This window comes from Callospermophilus lateralis, chromosome 9 (genome assembly GCF_048772815.1).
Source record: "Callospermophilus lateralis isolate mCalLat2 chromosome 9, mCalLat2.hap1, whole genome shotgun sequence".
Lineage (NCBI taxonomy): Eukaryota > Metazoa > Chordata > Mammalia > Rodentia > Sciuridae > Callospermophilus > Callospermophilus lateralis.
In genome coordinates, this window is record NC_135313.1 from 9383249 (window position 1) to 9409192 (window position 25944).

General features: G+C 44.9%; 1 protein-coding gene across 1 annotated transcript in view; it reads left to right on the top strand.

Moving 5' to 3' along the window:
* The window catches only part of Dner (delta/notch like EGF repeat containing), a 291292-nt gene that overhangs the window by 188490 nt on the left and 76858 nt on the right, over positions 1–25944 (top strand). Inside the window, exon 7 of the mRNA XM_076866521.2 lies at positions 16076–16189. Within this exon, the coding sequence (XP_076722636.2) occupies positions 16076–16189 (114 nt within the window). The remainder of the gene's footprint in view (positions 1–16075; positions 16190–25944) is intronic.

The window sequence follows — 25944 nt, forward strand, 5'->3', positions numbered from 1 at the left end:
TTTCCACTAAGAATTTAAAATTTTTTGGTTTTCACCCAAATCTATAATCAATATGAATTTGAGTTATGTTTTTATGGTGTGCAATAGGGACCCAATCTCATATTTAATGTTAACTTAAGTTTTCTTCTTCAGAACTATTCTGTTTCTATAAATACACAGTATATGAAATGTTGTCAAGTTCCATCCAGTTTCCTGCAAATGACATAATTTCATTCTTCTTTATGGCTGAATAAAACTCCACTTTGTATATATACCACATTTTCATTATCCATTCATCATTGACAGGCGCCTAGGCTGGTTCCATAGTTTAGTTATTATGATTTGTGCTGCTATAAACATAGGTATGCATTTCTCACTATAGTATGCTGACTTTAATTCTTTAGGGTAAATACCAAGAAGTGATGTAGCTGGGTCATCTGGTGGTTCATTTCTCATGGTTCAGAGAAGCTCCACGTTGATTTTGACTGTGGTTGTATTAACTTAAATCTCACCGACAGTGTAAGTGGGTTTTTTTCTCCACATTTCCTCCAGCATTTTTTACTCTTTGTATTCTTGATGGCTGCCATTCTGACTGGTGTGAAATGAAATCTAGGTGTAGTTTTGATTTGTATTTCCCTAATTACTCATGATGTTGAAGGATTTTTTCATGTATTTGTTGGCCATTTGTATTTCTTCTTTATTTAATTCATTTGCCCACTTATTAATTGGGTTATTGGGAAAACTCCCCAATTTTCAAGAACACGATGTGAGGTGTTATTTTAGATGTAGGAGCCTTTCTGCTTTGTTGACAGTTGAAACAAGCTCCCAAACTCACCACCTCTACACTGAGACCCACATCAAGCTGTGTTCTCGAAAGGTGTGGTGTTTGCTTGGGGTCGCCCACCTGTGAGAGAAATCCCCCATGTGAGAGTTCCTTCCTGTTGGACACATTTTAAAGCCACTGCATCATCAGAGCAGTTTAAATAAATTCTCTTGCACTCGCCTTGAATCGGCAGCTCTCACCGCCTCTCTCACCTGCTGCCGTGCCCCCAGGTGGCCCCACGTGGGCTGGGGTCTCTCAGTCACCCTACCTGTAGCCGGGTCTCCCTTGCCCCCAGCAGCTTTCCTTCTCTGCCCTTCATGGAACTGGGGACATGGGACCCTGCCCCCTGGGTGCTGTTCTTCCTTGTGCTCTAGAGTCCCTTCAGAGGGAGGGGTGGTGGAAGGCTACCCCGCCGTCAGTCTCACGCTCATCTACCTTGGCTTGTTCCTGCTGCTCTCTGGAGCAGGTTTCTTCAGCTCCATCCCCTGCAGGACCCCACCCCAGGTCCCCGCTCCTTCCAGCCAACTTTCAACAAGCTTTTCCTTGTCGTGGGCACACAGACAGAGACTGTTTCTTGACTTCATCACGTGCCAGGTCCGTGCTGAGCGCTTCTCAGGGGTAATCCTCGAGTGCGGATGAGTTGATGCTCTTGATCATGCTGGCTTCTTCCTTGAGGACACTGAGGCACAGGGAAGTTTTGTGACTCGGCTGAGAATGGGAGGGGGACACTGGGCTGCATTGCAAGAACGACCAAGGCCCCCAACCCCAGTGGCTTCCAAGCACAGCTTAATTTCTGCGTGTGTCACAGTCTGATGAGGGCACTTACTCTCCAGAAGGTGACTCAGAGAGCCAGGTCCCTTCCTGTTGGGAAGATTCCACCCTCCAGAGGTGCCCTTCACAGTTGCTGCTGAAGGGAAAGGGGGACCTGGGGGTTCTTTGATCCTTTTGCTCTGTTCTTTCCAGATGGTGCCTTATATACGTGTCTTATGTCACTTGCACTGCATGCCATTTGCCAGCATTCTGTCACTTTGTCCCTAGAGGGTCTGTCTAGGAAGAGGAACCAAGGTGGTGAACACCTCTTGTTGCCAAAGCGTGCCAGGTGCACAAGCCAGTGACAGCTGGACTTGAGCCAGGTCCTGTGGTGGCCTCCAGAGCTCATGTGGGTGATCCTTTTGCTCTGCTCTTTCTGGGGAGGAGCCACATGGAAGGCTCAGTTTTTCTCATTATAAACGTGTTCAAGACTGTTCTACCTCTCAGCTTTTCACATCAAACAAATCTCCTTTTAAGAGGGAAATGTTACACGGAAATGGAAGGAGACCCTCATTTTTATACCAAATTATATACAAGAGGAAGTGAGGGGAAGGGAAAAAAACAAGGGGGAGAAATGAATTACAGTAGATGGGGTAGAGAGAGAAGATGGGAGGGGAGGGGAGGGGAGGGGGGATAGTAGAGGATAGGAAAGGCAGCAGAATACAACAGACACTAGGATGGCAATATGTAAAAAAGTGGATGTGTAACCGATGTGATTCTGCAATCTGTAGAAGGGGTAAAAATGGGAGTTCATAACCCACTTGAGTCAAATGTATGAAATATGATATGTCAAGAACTATGTAATGTTTTGAACAACCAATAATAAAAATTTAAAAAAGAATTGTAATGCAAAAATAAATAGATAAACAAATAAATAAATAAATGGTTAAAAAAAAAAAGAGGGAAATGTTAGGCAATTTAATCCAAAAAGGGTTGCTCAAAATGAGGAGCTTCTTGCATATAAGTTAGTTCCAAACATCTCTGAAAAAAATCATTTTTCTATAGAAAAATTACATTTCCTTTGTGGAAGAGCTATTTACAAGTTGATTAACATCAATTAATTGACCTTTAAGGCAACAGATACACATAAGGACTCTCAAATAGTAGGAAGTGTGCATTCCTTTTGTGAAAATTGACTCTATTGTGCTCTGATTGTTGCAAGATTGATCTTGCAAAATTGTTTGGGGAATAAATTAATTCAAACAATGTTGTTATCGGAGAACAAAAATGTTCCCCTAAAAGGGTATTCATGCAACATTTGTTTCTCCTGAGAGGAGAGCATTTCTTGGTAAGTGAAAATATTATTTTTAGCAGAGAATATGCAGACCCAAATTTGTCAGTGTTTTTATATTTTGTTTTATCTTCTATGTCAAGTGTCAATAGATATTTTTTGATTCATGAATAATCTAGAGATTATGAATATAATGGATTGGAATCTGCGGTGATTTGGTCACAAACTCTCTCCTCTAGTTTTCATTTGCTTTTTAATATAATGGATTCAGACACTCAATGCATGACTAAGATGGAATTTAACTTCTTTAATCACAATTTGTTTTATGAAAGTCTTCTAATTTCAGGAATTATAATTTTCCCTCAAAGGAGCCCTTTCTTTTTCTAAGTGGAATGGCTGTGATGCGTGCTCAGAACCAGTGCTGCCAAAATATTATTAGCAGTATGCAAAGCATTTTCAACTTCAAAGCACTACATTGTTCTGACTAATTGGTAATTTCAGCCTATTTTTAAATCTCGTCCTCTCTGAGGCAAGGGGAGTATGACATGTGCTCCTGTCCCAGCTTTCCCTTTCCAGCACTGACTGTTGGAGGAAGCGTTGGTGTCTTTGAATTGTCGGGTTGGAGTGGGTCACCTCCTTCTGGAAGCTAATTCTGATCAGAATTAGCTGTGGGTCCTCACCCCCAACCTCATTCCACTCAAGGAGTACGTGCATGAGCAAATCCTGAGCACAGTTTTCAAAAGTGGGTTAGTTCAGAGTTTCAGACCGGAAGACACCTCAGAACTTGCCTCTGGAGGCTGAGGTGTGAAGGTCATAGAGTTTTGGGGACACACTGAGATTCAGGTTCCTTCACTTTTTGTCTTCCTTGGAGTCTAAGGGTGTTTTCCACTGTGAAACGGAATGATTTGTCAGTCTTCCATTCGTGGTGAATGGAGTAGAAGGCATTCACAGTTCTGACAGGTCATGAATGTTTCGCCCCACTGTCTTTTATGCCCTCTTGGTACCAGAGGTAACACTAATCAGGACTAAGGAGGACCAAAACCAAAATTGAAACATGGTGTTTCAGTTTAGCCCCTTCCACTAGCTGACTATGTGACCTTGAATGACTGTCATTTTTTCCTAAGTCCTGTTGGTTTCCTCATCTTTAAAAATAGAGGCTTTTGTAAGGATCAGTCATTCATTCGACAACCATTTACTGAATGTCCACTCAATGTCCGCCATTTTCTGGGTGCTGAGAATACAAATGCTAACAAAGCAAAATCCCGAATCATGGATTTCGTGAAGGAGATGAGTAGACAGCACACATGTGTGTTCTTTGGTGTGCGTTTGTGTGTATGTGTAGTTGATAGAACAATGGGTGCTATGAAGAAAAAATAAAACAGAATAAAAAGATAAGGAGAAATGGATGGGGCTGTGGATAGGGTGATGAGGGAAGACCTCCCAGGGGGGGAACATTTGTCCCGAGACCTGAATAGAATAGCCTGTGAGCCGCACATTCACCAGGGGACGCAGGATTCCGGGCATAGGGAATAGCGTACTTGTTAGGGTCTGAGTGTTCATGTCCACTGAAGTGCATATTTGGACACGTGATCACCAAGGGGGTGGTAGTAGAAGCTGGGGACTGGGGGAGGTGATCAGATCATAAGGTGGAGCACTAGTGGTTGCAGTTGATGTTCTTACAAAGGAGGCTCCGGAGAGCTGCCTTCCTCTTCCACCACGTGAAGACACATGGGAGGCACCGGCTGTAGGGGGCCGAGCCCTCGCCAGGCACCGAATCTGCCGGTGCCCTGAGCTGGGCTCCCAGCCTGCAGCACTGTGAGCACTGCATTGAACGGTTTACAAATCCCCTGGCGTGAGGTATTTTGCTCTAAGAACGTGACGGGTCCCGAGGCGGGAATACGAGGCGCTGGAGTACAAAGCCCAAGTGACCCAGCTGGACTGGGCCGTGTCGGAAGAGCAGGGACTTGATTCCGAGAGTGAGGGAGCCATTGAAGGTGTGAGCGGGGCAGGCCATCTGAAGGCTCCTCTGGGAAGGATCATTCTGGAAGCTGGGGAAGAACAACCACAGGGAGGGCGTTTGGGGAAGCCATTTAGGAGGCTCTTCCTGACCCTCTCCACCTCTCCCCTGGCTTCTGTCTGCAGTGATGCCCAGGGCTTCTCCACCTCCAAACCAGGCACTAAAACGAGAACTAAGTGAACCCTTGCTCGGCTTCCCTGTGCGCGCCTTCTCTCCTCCCCTTCCTCCTGGGTGTGCTTTCCCTCTCCCCTCTCCTCCTCTTCCCTCCTGGCCACTACATTCCTCTCTTTCTCCCCGCTCTCCCCCGTTCTTCTCTCCTCTCTCTCCATCTCCATTACTGGCACACATTGGTTGGTCTACGATTACTAATTTCCTACCCGCTGGCTCACATTGTTTTCCCCTTTATATGGTGAAACTGCTTCTCCAAGGTCATTGGCCTGTCCTTCTGGCTGCTTTCCAGGGCTCTTTCCTAGCGCCCATCCTACCCATGCTGGTCACCTCTTCAGGAGTGCCTCTCTCCTGTGTCACAGAGCCCTACATGTGTCTGTTCTCCTGAGACCTCTCCAGGCCTTCCTTCTTCCCCACCCCTCAGCTGCTTTTCTCTGCCTTTGGTAGCAATCCCTCATTCTGAGCTGTCACCACACAGGTGGCTTCCAGACCCTCCTTCCAGCCTGGCCTCTTGCCTCCGCTCCAGTATTCTTTCTGGACTTGGCATCCATGCATCTGCTTACTCCTCCTCCTCCCCTGACTCAAACCAAGCCTGGTTCCTGGTGCCAGCCTCCCTCTGCCTCCCTCACAGGCTCTCGGGCCTGGCTTTCCTGGCATCTTCAGCGTAAATCACTGGTGCCACTAGTGCCCTCTTCCCTCACACTGGAAGCCGGGCCATTGTGCCTGCCGCCCTCATCTGCTTGATCTTTGGAGAGCCACCAAGTTTGCTTTATTTACAACGATTCCCCATCTGTCTCTGCTCTTCTTTTCCCATTGCCAATACCCTGATTCAAGTCATTGTCATCTGCTGTCTGAATGACTGTGACAAGCCTCTGCCCCCTCCCTACATTCTATGCTGCTTTGCTCACAGAACTGAGTTGGGCAGGAAGTTGGATTGTCCGTGCAACGAGCTTACCCGTTTCCTGTTTGACCTGGGGGAAATTACTGAATCTTCCTGATTCTCAGTGATCTATCTCTAAATTGAGATGGGTGACAGCATTCAATCCAGTCTTGTTCTGCATTCAGAGTGAGGATATAGGTGGTGTGCCTGGTACCTAGTAAGCCCTTAAAAAACATTAGCTGCTATTCATATTGTGACTGTCCAGCCAAGAGTGTGAAGCCCTCTGCAGAGCACCGCCTCTACTGCCTCTGGACAGAGGTGGCTTCAGCTCTTTCTGCAGTCTCCCACTCTGGTGAGCCAAGTCAGATCATTTGTGACCCTCAGAACCTTATTTTAGCCCTGCTAAGACTGTGGGAGAGTCACACCTGAGTGAACCAAGCCCTGCTCACTGTCCCTGGCTTCTGGGCTGGCCTTGCTGAGGTCTCAGAGTCTTTTCAGATGAGCTTCATGAATGACAGAAAGGATACTGTGACAGTTAACAGCATGGGGTTCAGAATCCACTGTCCTGGTCAGATTCCAGGTTGAGTCACTGACCAACTCTACTTATCTACTTAGGCCCAAGTTTCATCATGTGTGAAATGGAACAGCAGTACTGACCTTGTAAAAGAGAACACACATACATACACACACACACACACACACGTTTATGTGTACACACTCATACACATACTACACATGCCCACACAATATATGTGCACATACATAACACACACATATGCACATTGACACAGAACAGATGACCCACAAGGACACCTCTGTTGTTTCTGAACACTGAGAGAGAAGGAGAAGGATAAACTTCTGCTCTCCTCATTCTGTTTCCCGGGGTTTTGCCCACACCTCCATCTTCCACCTGCATCTGACAGCTCCTGTGTACCTTCCTCAGGTTGTCTAGCCCAGAGCACCTGCTGCTAGGAAGAAGAGAAGAGAACCCTGGGCTTTTCCCCAAAATGAAGTGTTGGGAACAGGAAGTGTATAGCCTACAACCCAGGAAGTGATTAGCCTACAATCCATCTTCATATGTCCAACCTTTGCAGAAAGCCTCAACAACGCTTTTTGGTGAGACCCAGCTCTTCTGCATGTGGGTTGGGTTCTAGCATGGCTGGGCCTCAGCTCAGCCTTTTCCCCAGCCCTGAGTCAGCCCAGCCTCATCGCTGTCATCCAAGTGTCCTACTCTGTCCAGGGCATTCCTTTGCATTTGCTCCTCCATATTTAACTGTTTCCTGGGAACATGTCTTGTCTTCTCATCCAGACTGAGAGCTCACTGAGGTCAGGAACTGACTTCCCTTAGGTCCCCCAAATGTGAATTTTCACTTGCAAATTTCCTTCTGAAAGACTGAATGAATACCTCTTCTATAGTTAGATTTAGTGTATATACTCATGTGTGCCTTTAAGCCAATTCCTCAAGTGGTCCCATGGCATAAATTTTTTATTTATTTTCCTTTTGATTTCAGTCTCTGAGGGATGGTCATCAGGACACACAAGAGATTTTTTTTTTTCTTATGTCATCTCTAGATTAAAAGGTACAGGGGCATTCATAAACCTGTCCTGCATTGCCATTGGAATTTTTAAATTTCATTCCATTTCAATAGAATAAAGCAGTTATTTTAAAAATTGCAACGCATCATTAGTTTACTGTATAAAGAGTACCCAGGATGTCCCCGGCTCTGTGCTAGAGGTTGGGACATTGAAAATCAACACCTCCCTTAAAGAATATGGAAGTAAGTCTAAAAAGAAGGAGGTGATTGGTGCAATAATTGAGCCTACATGTTCCCACTCCCCAAGAGAAGAAGAAAAGGTTTCAACCATGGAATTGCTGAAGATTTTTGGATGTAATTCAATGGTTGACTTTCACCCATTAGCTTCTGTTTTTTTCCCTCCATAATCTGAATTGTATGTGTAATTCTAGATGAATGATATTAATAGTTGATATTAAAAGACTGCTTGCTGCTTGTTCCCAGGTCAGCATGTACTTTACTTTAGAATCGCCTGGAAGCCTTCTAAGCCTCACCGTGCTGGGCTTCAGAAGTTGAGGGATGATGCATTTGAAATGAGTTTCCAGGTAGTGCTGTTGCTGCAGGTCTGAGTGACCACACTTTGAGAACCACTGCTCTGAACTGCCTGTTGAAAACAGAGATCAAGTGCTACTGGCATATAGCTTTGTAGTTTTAAAATCCATAAGTTCTACATTCATTAAAAAAATATCGAGCCACCTAGAACACAAGAGGCACACTGAGAGCTATTGTGGATTCAGGACACACTTGATAGAAATGGCGCCTGCTGCTTAGAGCCAATCTCCTTCCTTCTTGACGAGTGTCCTGGGAACTAGCTATCTTTAGCTTCCTTTCACCCTTACAGAGATGAAGGTCAAGTCCATCCTGCATGAGCTCACTCAGCTGGTGGTGCATCACCATCCGGGGACTTTGATTCCCCCACCACTGTCCTTGCCACTGTGCCTCTTGCCTGTTTACATACTACACCTGGCTATGTTTTCCCTAACCTTGAGACTAATTTTTCTAATTCTGATGAATGTCCGCTTTCTCTTATGCTTTCCTTGTTATTATACATCCCCACTTTAATTATATCTTGTTGGCTGCCTTTCACAGATGAGCCACATACATCATTCCTTCTTTGCCTTTGGTTTTCAAATCAGTTTGCATCTGTCCAGATGTGTTGGTTTTTCTCTTTCCGGAAGATATTACTTTTTTTTTTTTTCCTGTTAAATAATTTTTGCCTTCTGCCTTTGAAATTGAATGCCACAGAGATGGAATATCATGATGGTGTGCAGATTCCTGCTATTTATTTCTTGCTTTAGTGTGCTAACATTAGGTACTCCATCTCAGCTGCAGTGCACAGGCCCCTCAGGCTGCTCTGATTCCCTGGGGGTGAGAGCCCATAGTGAGTTCTTTTGGTAGCATCAGACTTTCAGCCCAAATTCAGCAGCTTCACTTCACTGCACAGACCAGGCTATAAAAAGACCAGGAGAGTTAAAAATAGCTGTTGCTACAATTCCCACCTAGGAAGCTTTCAGGACAGCTCTCCAAAGAAACAATTAGATTCTCCCTCATGGAGCAACACAGAGGAATCTTTTTCAGGAAAGCAATCATGAAACAAACATCATGCCCAAAAATGACTGTTCAGGGAAGATTTTTTTTTTTTAAACCCACAATTGATCAATTGCCTTTTTTTTTTTTTTTAATAGTCTGTCTCATTTAGCTAACTTCTCTTATACCTCATGTATTTGCCTTTGACCTCCAGAAGGTTTTCTCTCATTGCAAGAGTGCAGGCAGTGTGGGTAATGATATGTGGGTAGGTGGGGCGGGGGTGGAGGTTCTGTTACGTTGCTGGAAATCAGAGCCTACTGTTTGGATACAGTTTCCTCCCAGCCATTCTCGCAGGGAAACTTAGCTCTTCTTCTCTTTCCATATCCTTAGAAACTTTAAATTGTATTTTATAGCTAAATCTAAAATCAAGCACTCCCAGTCCATATTAGATGAAGTATAATCTGCTAACACCAAGTGGCCCCACAGTTTGAGGCAGATTCCTGCAGGCGCCATGGCCGGTTCTGCCTAGCTTCTCTTTAATGAACCGCCTCTCTTCTAGGCTTCAGTCACCAGCTAATATTTTTAAATATCATTTGACATTTTTATTGGTGCACTACACTTATACGTAATGGCAGGGCTCACTGTGATGTCTTTGTACATGCATGTAACATAATTTGGTCAGGTCCACTCCCGAATATCTCCCCTGGCCTTCCTTACCCATCCTTTTTTCCGATTGGTCTTTCTTTTATATTCATGAGGTCCTGCCCCACTTTCCCCTCTTTTCCTCTCTAGCTTCCACATAAGAGAGAACCCCTCCTACCCTGGCCTTTCTGAGTCTGGCTTATTTCCTATAACATGATGCATGACCCTGAGTCAAGACTTTTCTTACGTTTGTTCTCCAAAGAAACAATAAGCCCTTTGTGATCCTGATCAGTATTTTCAATACTTCTCTATTTTTGAACCTATTATTTATTTCTTTGTAGAATCTTTGTAGATATTTGTAGAATATCATGATTACAGTTTCATTGGTAACTTAAAGTTTTTGGAGTCAAATAACATAATTTAACATGTTCTTTAATTTGTTAGAGGTCATAAGTATTCCTAGGAATTCTGATTCTTTTTTTAAAGAGAAAAGGAGAGAGAGAATTTTTTTAATATTTATTTTTTAGTTTTCGGTGGACACAACATCTTTATTTTATTTTTAGGTGGTGCTGAGGATCGAACCCAGCGCCCCGTGCATGCCAGGCAAGCGCGCTGCCGCTTGAGTCACATCCCCAGCCCAAGAATTCTGATTTTTAAAATTCTTCCATCACATTGTGTCTTTCTTTGCAAAGGAAGAGATTCTGTTTAAGGAAAGCAGGAGGCATCCAGACAAAAACAAAGGTTTTTACTGTAAAGGACTAACGTGGCAACGATTAAACCAAGGTTTGGCCTTAGGGGCGTTTTTGGACTGGATGCTTCTTGGTTGTGGGGACTGTCATGTATTGGACATGGTTTGGCAGCTTTCTGGGGTGCTTGCAGCACCCTGAAGGGCGTGATAATGGACGACAGATGACCCTGGGGGAGAATCAGCTTGAGGAATCAACTGTGGGTGGGGCTGTTGAGGAAGAAAAGGTGAAGAACTCTGCCTTAGCCCAGCTGATGTACCAGGGCCCGTTGGAGGTGCGGGGCGCTCACAGGAGAGGCCAGACGGACACTCAGAAGAGGCTCCGCTGAGTTCTCTCGGGCTGGCTGAGGAGGGTGGGGCCTTTGAGCAGGGCAATTGCTCTTTGCAGTTTCCCAAATTGGGGGGATGGTGCAGGCCCTTGGAGCACACAAGGTGCTTTCTGATAGCACCTTTTTGAGGTAACCATTTTTTTAAAAAAATTAATAGCTCTGTGTTTATTCTAATGTGCATTAGGAAAAAGAATGGCTAGCATGTTTCATCCACTGCTGTTCCAGATCGTGTTGCTTAGAGAGAGGCAAATCTACAATGAACGATGCAGCGATTTCAGGGCAAAACTTCAAGTAAATGGATGCATTCCTTTGACAAATATTGGTGCAGGAAATGTTTTAAGTTTTAAGGGTCCAGTTAACAAGACACAGTCCTGGTTCTCAGGGAGTTGAGGATGTTCTAGGAGGGGAGCACGTGTAAGTACAGTGAGTTATTGAAGGGGAACTGGTAAGAAAACCGTTTCAGGCGATGACGGGACAGCGTGGTAGAGTCCAAGCCCTGGGAGGACAACCGAGGACTCCAGCCTTCTCCCTGGGTTGCCTACTAGGGTGGCCGGTGAGCATATGCCTGTGTCGTCAGCCAGATACAGCCAAGTCCAAGCGTCAAGGATGGCCCAGGCTGAGGTCTGAGCAGGCGACTTCTGAGCTTAGATGCAACTAATGGGCAGAGCAACCCGAAAGGATGCAGAGTCAGAGGGACGAGCCATGCCAAGTGACAGCGGGGACTGAGGTCTCTGACGTTCTAAAATGGCCTTTGTGCACAGGAATTATCCATTGTCTTTGCTCCCCTGTGGGAATTAAACTTCAAGAACAATAGTGATTATCAAGCTCTGCTCAACATCTCAGTGTGAACCAACCTGACCTTAGTTCAACTCTAACTCATCCATCAAAAATCAATTCTCAAGTGTACGTTTTAATCTGGAACCCTGTCTGGCAGAGTCCATATTTTCTCAGCCAGTTCCTATTCTTGGCCTCCCAGTGTACAGATCAGCCTAATCCAAACACAAAGCGGCAATACCCTGGTTGGACCTAGGCCATGTCCATATTTGGTTCTGTCTCTTCTGGGATTAAAAGACTCATACCGTTCAAAGTTCAGCTTTATTATTCTAAGCTATTTGCAGTTCTTGACCCAAATGAAATGGAGCCAGTATCCAGAAGACCAAGGCTGTTTTTGGAAGAGGCATTTTTCACTGCGTCTTGAGACCTGGGCACCTAGGGCACTTCTCCTGTCTGTGAGAAGAACTCACGCAACCCACACCTCCCTTTCATTGCCTGCAACGACAGGGACCTCCAAGCGGTAACTCTCCAAATGAACCTGATTGCACACCCCACAGCCTCTAGGTTCAGGAGCACCACTGCTCGGACTTTCTGATCTTCTTCGTGACCCTTGCTGAAGTTGAAGCTGGCTTCTTCCCTCCTTGAGACATTTTTCCATCTCCTCTAATTCAGAGGTTACTTTTCTGTGAGGACCTCTACTCCTGATTCACTTCTGATCTCTGCTGTCTGTGCTTCCTGATCCTGCTGATGAAGCACAACTGTACCTCTCCTAGTCCTCCAAGGTGGCTGCAGCAGGGTGGTCACAGGGGACAGTGAATGAAGATGAGAGAGGCAGAGGCCACATCATGTTGGGCATTTAGACACCAGGCACAGTGTTTGGGCTTTATTCTAAACCCTCTGGGCAACCACTGGATGGGTTTAGGCAAAGGAGTGATAGGATACAAATATCTTAAGAATCTCCCTCTGGCTACCTGTCATGGAGAATAGCTTGTAAGAAAGCTGATGTGGAGCGAAGAGCTGGGAAAGCTCCCTGGAGCCCTAGCAAGAGGCGGTGATGTTGGGAACTGGATCATATAAAAAGCGTGATCGGGTTGTGACAGTTATTTGGAAGATGGTCCATTCGTGCTTACAGTCTGGCTGCCAGGAGGAGCCACATCACTAGCTGGAAGAGAGGGAACTTGGGCAATTACTGATTCTCACCTCTGTCTTAGGTACAGAGTTTTTCATTTGAAAACCACAGTGAAGGAAGGTTGTCAGCGTTGTGCATTTTCAGGAAAGCGTACCAGACAGTCACATCTTTTCTGCACAAGTCTGTGCCTGTCTATGAGTTTATCTCCATACCTTGACAACTGTCCACTTGGAAATTTATGGCATGGACCCTTGAGGGGGAAATGCCCACTTGCATATGTGCTAGAGCACATCCTCCGTGACCCTCAGAAACGGCTGCACACGTCACCTCTCCCACCTGTGGCAGTTGGCACTTGCAGTCTTGCCTCCACATCTCCAAGGTCCTCCGTTACTTTAGTAGAGTAAGGAAATATTTACGGTTGGCATGGTTACTGTACTCCCCAGAGAAGAGACCAACTTTCAACCAGATCGAAGGAAGAACCTAGGCAAAGATTTCACGATTTTAACTTGAATTCCTACAGTCACCCATTTTGTGTTGACTCCTAAGTTATGAGCCTGAATTTAAAAAAAAAAAGATGCAGAAAGGGTGATGTGGGAAGTGTTAGGTTCCCAGTCCAGAGCGTGGTGTGTACATGATCTGACAGCTTGGGTCAAGTCACGCTCTCCTAGGGCTCAGGAAAGGACTCGCTGATATTTGAGAGCTCCTTGATCCAGGCTCAGGATGCACAAGGCTCCGTGTCCTTTGCCTTTCTCCTCCCAGAGATGGCCTCCTCAGCTGGTGAGGATAATAAATAAATTTGGAACCTCCAGCTAGTAGCTCAGCCCAGGCCGACAACAAGGCCTGGATTCTCTTGATAAGCCAGGTAGGGACAAGCAGCAGGGCCCCAACTACTGCTCTAAGATTCACCTACAGAAAAGATGCCCTGTGATCCTACAACCCCATCACCCCAGCCTGCCTCCCTGTTCGCCCCCCCACCATCACACCCACATTCCTCCATTATTGCTTTTCATCTGCAGTAATAGCGAACTTGTAGACATGCCAGTGTGGTCTGGTGACTCCACTTAGTCTTTCCCACCACAGTTCCATGGTCTCATTCTTTTCAAATCTTTAACACATTTGGGCACACAGTACACAAGCCTGTAATCAGGAGGCTGGGGCAGGAGGATTGCAAATTGGAGATCAGCCTCTACAACTTAGTGAGACCTTGTCTGTCTGTCTGTCTGTCTGTCTGTCTCTCTCTCTCTCTCCTTCTCTCTCTCTCTCTCACACACACACACACACACACACACACACACACACACACACAAATTCTGCAGAAAACAAAACCAAAACTAAAACCAAACAAGCAAACAAACAAATGAAACTTTAAAGACTTGAAAACTAAGGGGAAAAGAAAAGTAGTAATTATAGTGTTCATGTCAGACTGAGCTCCTTATTGGAGGTGAACTTTTGGCATTTTGAGTGTGACAACTCTATTGCCTAAGTCCATCTCAAGGAGTGAAAAACTTCAACCTCTTCACTCACTAAATGCTGGTGTGACCCCCAAACCATCCTGACAACGTCAAACCTCCAGCACATTAAAAAATGTGGGAAAAATATGAACATAAGAGGAGACCAGATGAAATTAAACATAGGAATGTTAATATTTCAATAATTATTGAAGCTAGGTGATTAGTTTGTGAAGTTCACATTCCAGTTTATGTTTATGTTTGAAATTCCTGAATACAAATTCAAAGAAAGTGGTTGCCACAATTTTCTTTAAGGAAACTTGAAGTCCACAGAAGCCTGTGTTATTCTTCTACTCTTTCCATCCATGTTTGTTGATGTTAGCGATGCTTAGTGCCTTAGGTATGATGTTATGTTTAAGGGACTGGACACAAGCCTGTGACTCCTGGATGACTTTATGTGAATAAAGTCAGTTTCCTTATTTGTGAAACGGGAGTGACCTTAGGGGGTTACCGTGAGGAGGAGCCAATATATAGGTAAAAAATAAGTGCTCCATGATAAATATTAGCCATTATTTTTAGCTAAAATTATTTCTAGCATTCCTCTTAAAAACAATTCACTGTCCTATACTTTGAATTTAGAGATGTCATTTGAAAATATATTCTTAGCATAGTATTATCATATTAAAATATTCTGTTCTGGATTTTTAAAAGAGGGAATTTTTAACTCACAGGCCTATCTTACCCATCTTCTTGTACCCCTGAATTAGCTAGAATCTTCTAGAATTTTTTCCACCATGAGAGGAGGAGCAGAATTGCAAATGAATCCACAATCTGTAATTTATACTAGTGTGGCAGGTAATTGAAGCTCAAGCAAATGATCTCTCATCTAATATCATTTATTTATCTTTGCAAATCTCTTATGCAAGTGCTAATGACAGCCTTTCAAAGCTATTAATTCAGAAAGACAAAGTTTTTTATGTTGTTAAAACCATGGTAGGAATATATAAAATGTTGCAGTATTATTATAATCATTTAGAAAATATCTTGCATAAAAATCTATGATAGAAACCATCTCCATAGTATTAATGCTCCTGTCACTTAAATAACGTAATTAAGAGCAGCTTTCCCCCCCCCTTTTGATTTCATGTCCTGTAGTTTCCAATTTTTCTTTCAAACCATTGACCACTTTAAGATGAGAAGTATATTAGTATGCTAGTTTTTTTTTTTTTAAACTTGTCTCTCTGGAGGGCTTTGTTTTCACAATTAATAAAAAATATGGAATTTATTTAAAGCTTTTTGGCCCCAGGTGTAGTAGTAGATTTACATCCTTATTTCCTGTTCACATGCATGTGATTATGTTACTATCCAACAAAATCACCATGGGAGGCTGGCTTCACAGAGAATTTAGAATCGGATTTATGACTCAAATAAGTATTAAGAATAATATATTAATGTGCTTAGCATTATAAGTGCCTCAATCTGTTTATCTTTAAAATGAGGGGATAAGACACAGAATTAAAACAGATGGGTTCCTCTAGCTCTAAAATATTATAAATTCAAAATTTTAATACCCAGACCTTTTCCTAATGCCATTTACAGAGGTATTGCTGTGACCTAGGGGAAAGTGGCCATCAGCTAACTGGCTTCAAGCAGAGCACTGTAAATTCTCAAGTCAGAAGGAAGCTGTCGACAGGGATGCTGGAATTCAATCTGAGCTTCTGGAGGCTGGGACAAGATAAAACAGACCCTGGAGAAAAGTCTTCTTTTGCAGGAAAACAGTTTTACAAAGCAACTGATTTTTTTTTTTAATGGATTCTAAAGTGCTATGATTATTTCTTGTTATAAAACTAAATGACAGATATCTAAGAGTGGCTGAGAGACTAGCGCCAAGGCTTCTGCATCCTTGGGTGGGTACCAGTTAAGTCCACCCATTCAGGGGGTGGCTCCTGGAGGTTCTGGAATAGCGCATTTCCTAAAATGCACCTCTTGTTTTGCACAGGTTATACTGGAGAGCTCTGCCAGTCCCAGATTGATTATTGCATCTTAGATCCGTGCAGAAATGGAGCCACGTGCGTGTCTAGTCTCAATGGATTCACCTGCCAGTGTCCAGAAGGTAAAAACCCTTCATTATCCTAGTGATGCTTGGCCTTTTCCACTTTAAATCATAAATTAGCTTGATCAGCTTTCTACTCTGAATTTCCAAAATCTCTGCACAAATGAACATTCTATTTTGTTTCAATTGTGAAGTAAAAATAGATGACTCTTTTTTTAAAAAAAACTATGCTACAATAACTTGAAAGATTATGTTTGAATATTAGACATAATGTAGGAATTTCAGTGACTTCTATTTAGGAATTGAAATTAATTTCTATAATGAAATAGGATGTAATAGAGTCTCTTTCTGATTTCACTTGTTAAGATTCCTATTTTGTAAGCTTATTTCATTTTTTTCCGGGGGGTAGGGTATTGAACCCAAAGGTACTTGAGCACTGTTTTAGTCAGCTTTTTTTGCTGCTGTGACTAAAGTATCCTACCAGCACATTATAGAGGGGGAAAAGTTTATTTGAGGCTCATGGTCTCAGAGATCTTAGTCCATAGAAGGCGGGCTCTGTTCCCTGGGGCTCAAGGTGAGGCTGAACATCATGGCCGGAGAGAGTCGGGGAGGAAAACAGCTCACATCATGGTGACCAGGAGGCAGAAAGAGAGACTCTGCTTGCCAGATACAAAATATATACCCATAGCCACACACCCAGTTAACCACTTCCTTCAGCCACACCCCACCTGCCTTCAGCCACCACTCAGTTAATCCCATCAGAGTTTAAATCACTGATTAGGTTAAGACTTCTACAACCCAATCATTTCTCCTCTGAACCTTCTTGCATTATCTCACACATGAGCTTTGGGGGGACACCTCACATCCAAACCATAACAACCACTGAACCACATCCCAGCCCTTTTTATTTTTTATTCTGAGACAACGGCTTTCTAAATTTCTTTGGGCCTCACTGAATTGCTAAGGCTGGTCTCAAATTTGTGATCCTCCTGCCTCAGCTTCCAGAATCCGTGGAATGAAAAGTATGCATCACCATGCCCAGAAATTATTTGTTTTTTTGATACCTGTTCATATAAAGAATTCAACATAAAGTCCACCTACTTTAGTTTTTATGTCAACTTTATAATGTCTTAGAAAATTCAAGTCACCTGGAAAGCCACATCTTTAGGGGCCGTTTTTATTTTTAAAAACAGTTTTACTGTTTGTTTCTCCTGAAGAAATGGACAGATAATGACAGGCAGGTACTGGTCTGGTGTTCAGGGAATGAACTTGCACATTTCTGCTTGGGGGGATGCTATGGAAGGGATTACTTTAAACCTTCAGGGTTGTAAGCATTAGAGTTGTTTTTTCCCTTAAAACCTCCGTGTAAGCTCCTGGTCCACAGAATTGACATTGACAGCTACATCAAGTAGAGTCACACCCTCTGCCCAGATGAGGCCTGGAGCCTGAATGTGTGGGGCAGTGCCTCGGCACTGGTCCTACCCTAAACCACCCTGGCTGAGGGTGGAGGTGGGCAGTGGTGTGGACGGTGTGAGTGAATCAGTTTTATTGCTGATGTGGCTGAAAGACCTGACAAGGACAATTTTAGAGGGGAAGTTTCTTTGGGGGCTCATGGTTTCAGAGGTCTGAGTCCACAGCCAGCCAGCTCCACTCCTCAGGGCCTGGGGTGAGGCAGATCATCATGGCAGAAGTGTGTGGTGGAGGAAAGCAGCTGGGGACATGGCAAGGAGAGAGTGCCCCTCGGGGACAATATATAAACCCCAAGGCCCCCAGTGACCCACCTCCTCCAGCCACACCCTACCTGCCTACAGATACCACGCAGGAGATGAATCCACGGACTAGGTCAGACCTCTCATAACCCACTCCTTTCACCTCTAAACTTCCCTGCACTGTCTCACATTGAGCTTTTGGGGGACACCTACCCTAAACCATGACATGACCGGATTGGTGTTTATAAGAGGCCATCGCCTTGCAAGTGCTTGGGTCCCCAGAAGCTGCTCCTGTGACCAGCAACTCCTCGTGCTCTTTATTTTTTATTATTAGTCATAGATGGACGCAACACCTTCATGTTATTTCTTTATTTTTATGTGGTGCTGAGGATCGAACCCAGTGTCTCACACGTGTGAGGCAAGCACTCTGCCACTGAGCCATGACCCAGCCCCCGACCCCACCCCCACACTCTTTAATGTTTGGAGAAATGAGTGTTCACTAAAGAAGGGCAGACTCCCATCTCCCAGCTTCTGTGCAGAGGCTGGGGCTGAGGTTGGGGCAGGGCAGGATGGCTGTGGTGCCCCCAGTGTCCCCCTCTGTGTGGGTCCCTGTGGTCACCATGGTGATGGACCCTATCCCCCACCCCAGCTTTCTTTTGAACACAGGCAAACAAGTGGGAAAGCCTGGACAGTCACGGAGGGAGGTCTCCCTGTGTGGAAGACCAGCAGGGTTTAGTCACCCTTTGAAGGACTCAGTGGCCGAGCAGGCAGCACCACGGCCACTCACTTCTGATCTTGCTGCACTGCTTCAGAGCTTTGTCACACCCTTGATGAGTCAGTTGCCACCTACCTCTGGTGGCAACCTTGCTGTTTGGTCAAGGGCAGTCTTCAGGGTCATTGTGGGATCCAAAGGGATTTTTTTGTGAAAGAGTTTGGATGACTCCAAGTGCTTTATTATTAATATTGCTTTGATTTTTACTAGAAAATTACAATGGTTCCCAGAGGCTCAGAGATGGGGGACATTGTACAAAATCTACTCATATAAATGGTGACCCTTGAAGTAGAAGCTAGGAGTTTTGCTTCCACTCATACTTCCTTTTGTAGTTGGTAGAGATTTTCTGAGCACTTGCTATATGCCAGGTGCTGTGTTAGGTCCTAGGATTTAATGGTTGGCAAAAGTATATAATTGCATGCAGTTGGTGCCTCAGAGATGTACAGAAGGGATCTGCTGAGCCTTGAGGGTTAGAAGAGACTCCTATGTGCCAAAATCCTGAAAGAAGAGAGGGAGGAGATGGTATGGTTGAAGGTGTGGCTAAGCTAGGAAGACGGGGACATGGTGGCACAGGTCAAAGGGGCAGGGCAGGCTAGTGGGGCCTGATGGGGCAGAGGGCGGCCCTTCATCTTCAGTCTGGAAGGAGGGAGGGAGTCAGAGGCTTAAGTTTGAGGTCCAGTTCCACCACTTACTCACCAGGTTTGGTTCATGGGCAAGTGATCCACCTCTTAGTGCCTCGGGGCTTCAATCTGTAAAATGGGGGAGGTGATAATGCTTGGTTCACAAGTCAGAGTATTGATTCCAAGGGATGATGCAGACAGAGGGCTTAGGAGAGTATCCGGCTACCTGCTCAGTTACATGTTCGCTGTTTTCTTCATTACAGTTATTACTATTAAACCATTGATACATTTAAACAGGGAATTTGAAACATTCATTCAGTAACAGTGTGGAGCATAAATGGGTGAGAGATGAGAGGAAATAAGAGAAAAGGCTGAGGACAGAGTGGCAGTGCAGAACATACAGCACAGAGCTCCTTGGAACAGAAGGATAGAATCGGACCAGGCGGGAAGCCGCTAGATTCAAGAGAACTTGGAGGGTAAAGTAGACAGGATCTAGAAAAGGATGGGGTGTGGCGGCTGAGGGGACGAGGTGGTAGTGCTTTGCCACCTTTCAGTTGGTTGTTCTGTTTGGGGAGAAGCAGAAAAACGGAGCCGGGCTCTGTTTTGGTTATGTTGGGTTTGGGGGCTCTTTGCTGTCCGCATGGAGATGCCAGGGAGGCAGGTGTGGGGTGACTCTGGAAGAAGTGCTGGCCAAGGCTAAGCACAGCACCCAGGCCTTGGAGTGTCACTTGAACCTGGGAGTGACGGGGTTTCTTGGGCCTTCTCCTGTATGCAGTGGCCTCTCCGCCCCTCCAGGCTGCCTAGAGAAAGCTCAGAGGAAATGCAGTGCTTTCCCAGGGAGTGGATGGCAGTTTCTGTGAAGTCCTTCATTGGGAGGTCTCCCTCTGTGGAAGACCAGCAGGGGTTTAGTCACCCTTTGAAGGACTCCTAGCCAAGGGTTTGAAGCTCCCCAGCAGGAGCTGGGGCCTGTGGTAGGGTAGCCCTTGTAGGAACTAAGCTGACAGAACATCTCGCCCTTTGAAAAGAGCCCCCGTGTCTCCAGGAGCTCTCTCCCGTCAGCCACACTCTGAGAGCAAGTTTGAAAATTGCCTCAAATTGTCAGACTGTTGTGGAGCTCTGAGCCCTGACCCTCCTGCTTCCGCCCCACTCCTCTCTGCACCCTGGTTGTTTTAGTTGGCTTTTTCACTGCTGTGACTAAAGGACCTGATCAGAACAATTGTAGAGGTCTTAGACCCTGGACAGCAGGCTCCATTCCTCAGGGCTCAAGGGGAGGCAGGGCATCATGGCAAGAGTGTGGCGACGGGAAGCAGCTCACATGGTGGTCGGGAAGCAGAGAAAGACTTCACTCTCCAGATACAAAATATATACGCCTTAGCCACGCCCCGATTCCCACTTCCTCCAGCCACACCACTCAGTTAATCCCTATCAGTGATTAATTCACAGATTGGGTGAAGGCTCTCATAACCCAATCATTTTTCCTCGGAACCTTCTTGCATTGTTTCACATGTGAGCTTTGGAGGGACACCTCACATCCAAACCATAACACTGGTGTTGATTCTGTGTCTCCATTTCTCTGAGCCATTCCTGAGAGAAGGAAATGAACTTTATTCATCTGCCCTCACCTGCTCCAATAACCCTAGCTACATACAGATCATGTTCTGTGTTAGCACAGGTTAGTTAATATTGGGTAAACAAAGTCCAACCCTTAGATCTCTCACTCTGCCTACTAATTTGATCCTCATGATACTTCTATGCAGGGAACATTATTAATGTTTCCACTTAACAGACAGGAAAACTGAGGCCCAATACAGCAAATAACTTGCCTGAGGCCATATAGCCAGAAATTGAGACCCAGGCATCTGGTCTCTTGAGGTGTTTCTTTCCTGTATCTGTACATCTGGGTAAGGACAGTGGCATCCTTTACAGCAATCTTTCCAAGGCCAGCAAGCTGTCGGAACTGCCTGGATGCTGCTTTCAGCACTGCATGTTCATATCCCAGCGCTTCTGTCCATTCACCTCCATCCTTGTTCCTCTGAGGGTCCTTTTCCATCTCATTTGGGCAGGTCCTCAGAGTCCTTCCTGGGTACTGAGTCTTGCCCAGAGTTCAAGGTTACACCTGAGAGCTCCATGAGGTCATCGGTCATTGCTCATCGGTCCCCATCCCCCAGGAGATATCTGTTCTTCTTCCACATCTAGGTTTCGCCCTTCATCTGGCTTTTCTTTGAATTTCTAATTTACTTTCACTGGACTCATATTTGAGAAGTGTCGTTCCAGATTCTGGTTGCAATGGGGGCAATAAAACATAAAAGTAAAAATGTCACGTGTATTTTCCTACCTTACTGAACGATCACAGCAACAAAGATAAGTTCCTGGAACCCGCGGTTACTGCTTTTAAATGTCTTCCTTACCCTTAGGTTGTCTTTATGTTTAATTTGGAACTTTGTGATCCTTAAAATTTTAAACTAAATGCATTTAAATTCTAAAGATTTCTATGTGTACTTAGTATCACTGCACATTGGCATTTGAATATGTATACTTAAATATATGAATATATAGCTGGGTGAGGTGGTGTGCACTTGTAATCCCAGCTATTCAAGAGGCTAAGGCAGGAAGATTAAAAGTCTGAGGCCAATCTGAGATCCCCACCTAAAAAAATGTGTGTGTATGTGTGAGAACACACGTGTGTGTGTATGTATTGACATTTAAATATATAGTATTATAATAAAGGATATGTGTTATATATACCATATAATGATATTATAATCATATTGTGATGTGTAACATACATTATAATAATATTATACACATACACACATGCATATATATGAATATATTTAAATATATATGTGAATAAAATCTGAACACTACTATCCAGACACCATCATTACCCCGCCCTGGGGTGATGATGAATTAATAAAGGGAACCAATAAAGACAAAGCAGTAGGGCATCTCTCAGTTCTGCAGGTGCACCATTTTCGTTGTGCCTAGCTTGGACTCACCTCCTGGCATCTACCTGCTACAGAAGGCACCTGGCAGTCAGAGACCAAAGCAAGAATATGGGCTTCATGGTCTGTTCTGGGAAATATTATTTATCCAATATATTCAAAAACTTTAACATTTTAAATGCTAAAATGTTTTAAAATGAAACATTTTCCAGCTGGGAGGGTGGATACGTGGCATTTGGTGGTCTGCCTCGCCCTGGGGTGGTGCAGGGAAGTGTTGCAGAGCCTGGGGACCCATCCTCTCTGTCCTGAAACTGCCAGAGCATGGCGTCAGCTTGGCTATGGGATCCTGAAGCTCTTTGAGCACAGAAAACCCCGCGGCCAGTGTGGAGCCCCAAGGCTGGCCCACTGATGAAGCTGCAGAGTGGAGAGGTTTGGAATGTGGGTTTTAAACTACATTGTTTAGGTCTGAAGTCTGCACCAGCTTCTTGTGTCAAACTCCCCTACTTCTCTGAGGCTCATTTTTCTCAGTTACTCAAATGGGGATGCTAGTGTACACTGCATACCAAGTTGGTGTAAAGAAAAGACAAAGCTCTCCGCATGGCAAAGACCAAGAGCTGCCTAAGGTCAGCCATCATGTTGCATCATGATTAAACAGTTGCATCTCCTGAGTGGGTCACGTAATTTTTATCTCCTCCAGCCTTCATTTTCTGGTTGTAAAATGGTGACAGCTGACTGTTACCTTCAGGGCCCTTATTCCTCAAAGTCTTTGGTTCAGGTATGTCAGCTTGGGAGCCTCTGGCTGAGTCAATAAATCCATCTTGCTTCAAGTCATGTTTATAGACAAAAGAGAAGGCCTGCAGTTTAAATCTTCATGTTGGCCCAAAGGTCCTGTAGGTTAAATCAACGAGCTCCAAGGGTTTATCCAAACTATTTGGTTTTCCTGCATTTTATAGCCTTGGGAATCCTCCTGTCTAACTCAGATTTCAGTGGTAACACTTTTCATCTTAAAGGGATTTACAGGCAATAACACACATGTCATAAAAGTTATCTCTGAAATAATGTGTATTGTTCCAAAACAAGGCATGTGACCTCATCACATGAGGTCTGGGCTTCCCGTAGTTGTGGGATCTGTATTGCAGTGTCTCACATGTGTGACCTCCACGAGAGCACTCTCTCACAACCCAGCAACACTGTGCACTTACCTCAGAAACACACCACGTGTCCTCATAAAATGAACAGGCCCAACTGAAATGCTGTTCCTCTTTTAAAACTGGCCATTGTCTCTGGATCACCTCCCCATCCAGGAGTCTGAGCCGCTGAGATGCAGGGTGCTCCACATGGTGCGTTCTTTCACCTTTTAGGGACCAAACCGGAGTGTGAAGATGTATAAGTGCCAGTGCGATTTGATGACTCCTTGCTGTGGGCTGGTGAATTTTTGTCTTATGACTTAGTTCATATTTTCTGTCTTCCTTTCCTTTCTTACACACAGCACAGTCTCTCTGACAGAGTTTAAGTAGACCTTCTGCAGGGAATTCCCCGTTAGCATTGGGGAAGCAGCTGCTCTCTCTCAGGGTGGCCGGGCTCCTGCCTCAGCTTCTGCACCTCTTCCTGAGGGAACCTGCAGGTGGCAGTTTGACCATGTGATGAACAAACAAAGAAATAACCACATATTGATGTTTTTCTTTATAAAAAGAGGATACGCTTCACAGATAAACACAAATTTCGGAGTTTTCAAGGTGTGTGTCCAGATCTGCACAGGACGATTCTTTAGCATTCTTACAACTTCTTAGCTGTAAAATCCAGGTGTATGTCTGAACTTCAACCACTGTGTTTTTCTTATGGCTCATACGATAACAAGAGCACCAGCAGTGACAATGACAGCACTGATGACATCTGTCGATGGTTGAGTGCTCTTCGTGTGCTGAATACTGTGTTTGCCCTTTGAAGTTCCTATTCAGTGTGATTTTGTGGTCAACAACTGAAGCTCAAGTAGACTTTGCTATCTCCATCACTTAGTACCTGGTGACCTTGGGCAAGTTACTTTAATTCTCCTTGCCTCGTTGTCCCCTCCTATAGAGTGAAGTACTATTAGAACCTATCTAATGGGGTTGTTCTAAGGTTTTAGTGAACTCTGAGTTTACGTGTTTAGAATAGTGCCTAACAGAGCACAAGTGATTGATACCTGTCACTGTTCATCACTGTGACAGCCGTACAGGGAGATGTTATTGCTTCGTTTCACAGGTGAATCAAGAGGCCCGAAGGCCCTAGTGGACCCAGGATGTAAATCCTCATTTGACTCTGAGGTCCACGTTCTCTATGCGCAGCAGGTTCTCCCTGATCATGTACAGTCCCCTCTGAGAGCTGTGTGGATGCACCTCCAATGTCCCTTGGTGGACTCTAAGCTCCCTGTGGGCAGCGATGCTAAGTGTTCTTGTGTCTCTTAGAGTGCTCAGCATTTAGGTGCATGAGAGACATTTTTTCAGTGAATGTATGGGTAGATAACTCCAACTTGTTCCAACAAAAACACTCTAAACAGGAGGACAGTCCTATAGCCAACATGGATTAATCAACAATTAATAAAGTAGACAGGTGGCTCCCTGTGGCTAGCCTCATTGCAACCCAGTCGTGACAGCAGGGAGGAGCCTTGGACCTCTTTTGTCTGTCGTCAGTGCCCCATGCATGCTTGGTTTGGGGTCATCCAGAGGCTTGGGCCAGGCAAGACTTGCAGAATTTAGGGGTCCCCTTCTCTGGTTCTCTTCTTCCCCAAGACCCTCCCTCACTTCTCATGGTGAAGCTGTCCCAGGTTCCTTCACTGGGTTCCTATCGACAGAAGGTACAACTTTAAAGCAGGGCACAATGGTGTATGAATGTGACCCCAGCCACTCAGGAGGCTGGGGCAGAAGGACCACAAGTTTGAGGCCAGCCTAGGCAACTTAGTAAGACCCTGTCTCAAAACAAACAAAAAAAAAGTGTTGGGGATGCAGCTCAGTAGCAGGACCACTTCCTGGTGTGCATGAGACCCTGGATTCAATCCCGTTACCCTCCACCACCCTACACACACACACACACACTCACACGCAACTTCAGTGTTAGTGTCTGAGGCTCCCAGGTCACAGTCATAGCTATGGCCTCCCTTGAAGGTCAAACACAAAACTTGCCCCAGGCTGCCTCCAACTGGTCTCCCTCCCAAACGTGCCTGCTCTGCCTCCCTGCAGAGCTTTGTGGTTGTGGGTCTTGTTTTGGGTCTGGAGTTTATAGTTGTCCTTTGTGGGAAGGCCTGACTGTGGGAACACTTTTTTCTCTATACCAGAAACAGGACATTGTTCTTAAATACAACAAAATCCCTTACAATAGAAATGAAAAAAAGTAAAGAGAATTTTTATTTTTCTCTGCAGCAGCAGAATCTGTCTTCTTACACACATCCCTCTTTAGACCACAACAGTGGAGAAGGCTGGAGTGACATTTTTGTCCTTCATGTGGATTAGAATGTTATGGGATGCAGTTCTGGGTCTCATTCGGAACCGTCCAGGTCTGGGTTGTGACTCCTGAAAGCTTCCTAAGGTTGAAGCTCAGACTCAACCTGCGAGGAAGGAGACCAGACGTGAAGCCCCCAAGTCAAAGTATGTTCTGCTAATGACTTCATCAGATTTTAGCTTTGGTTAAATAAACCTCTCTCTGGCTCTGTTTTTCCAACCTAAATTCGTCTCCCCTGACCTAATGTCCCAGAGGCAGAAGGCAGTTGAAGACACTTACACTTCTGCTCACCTCT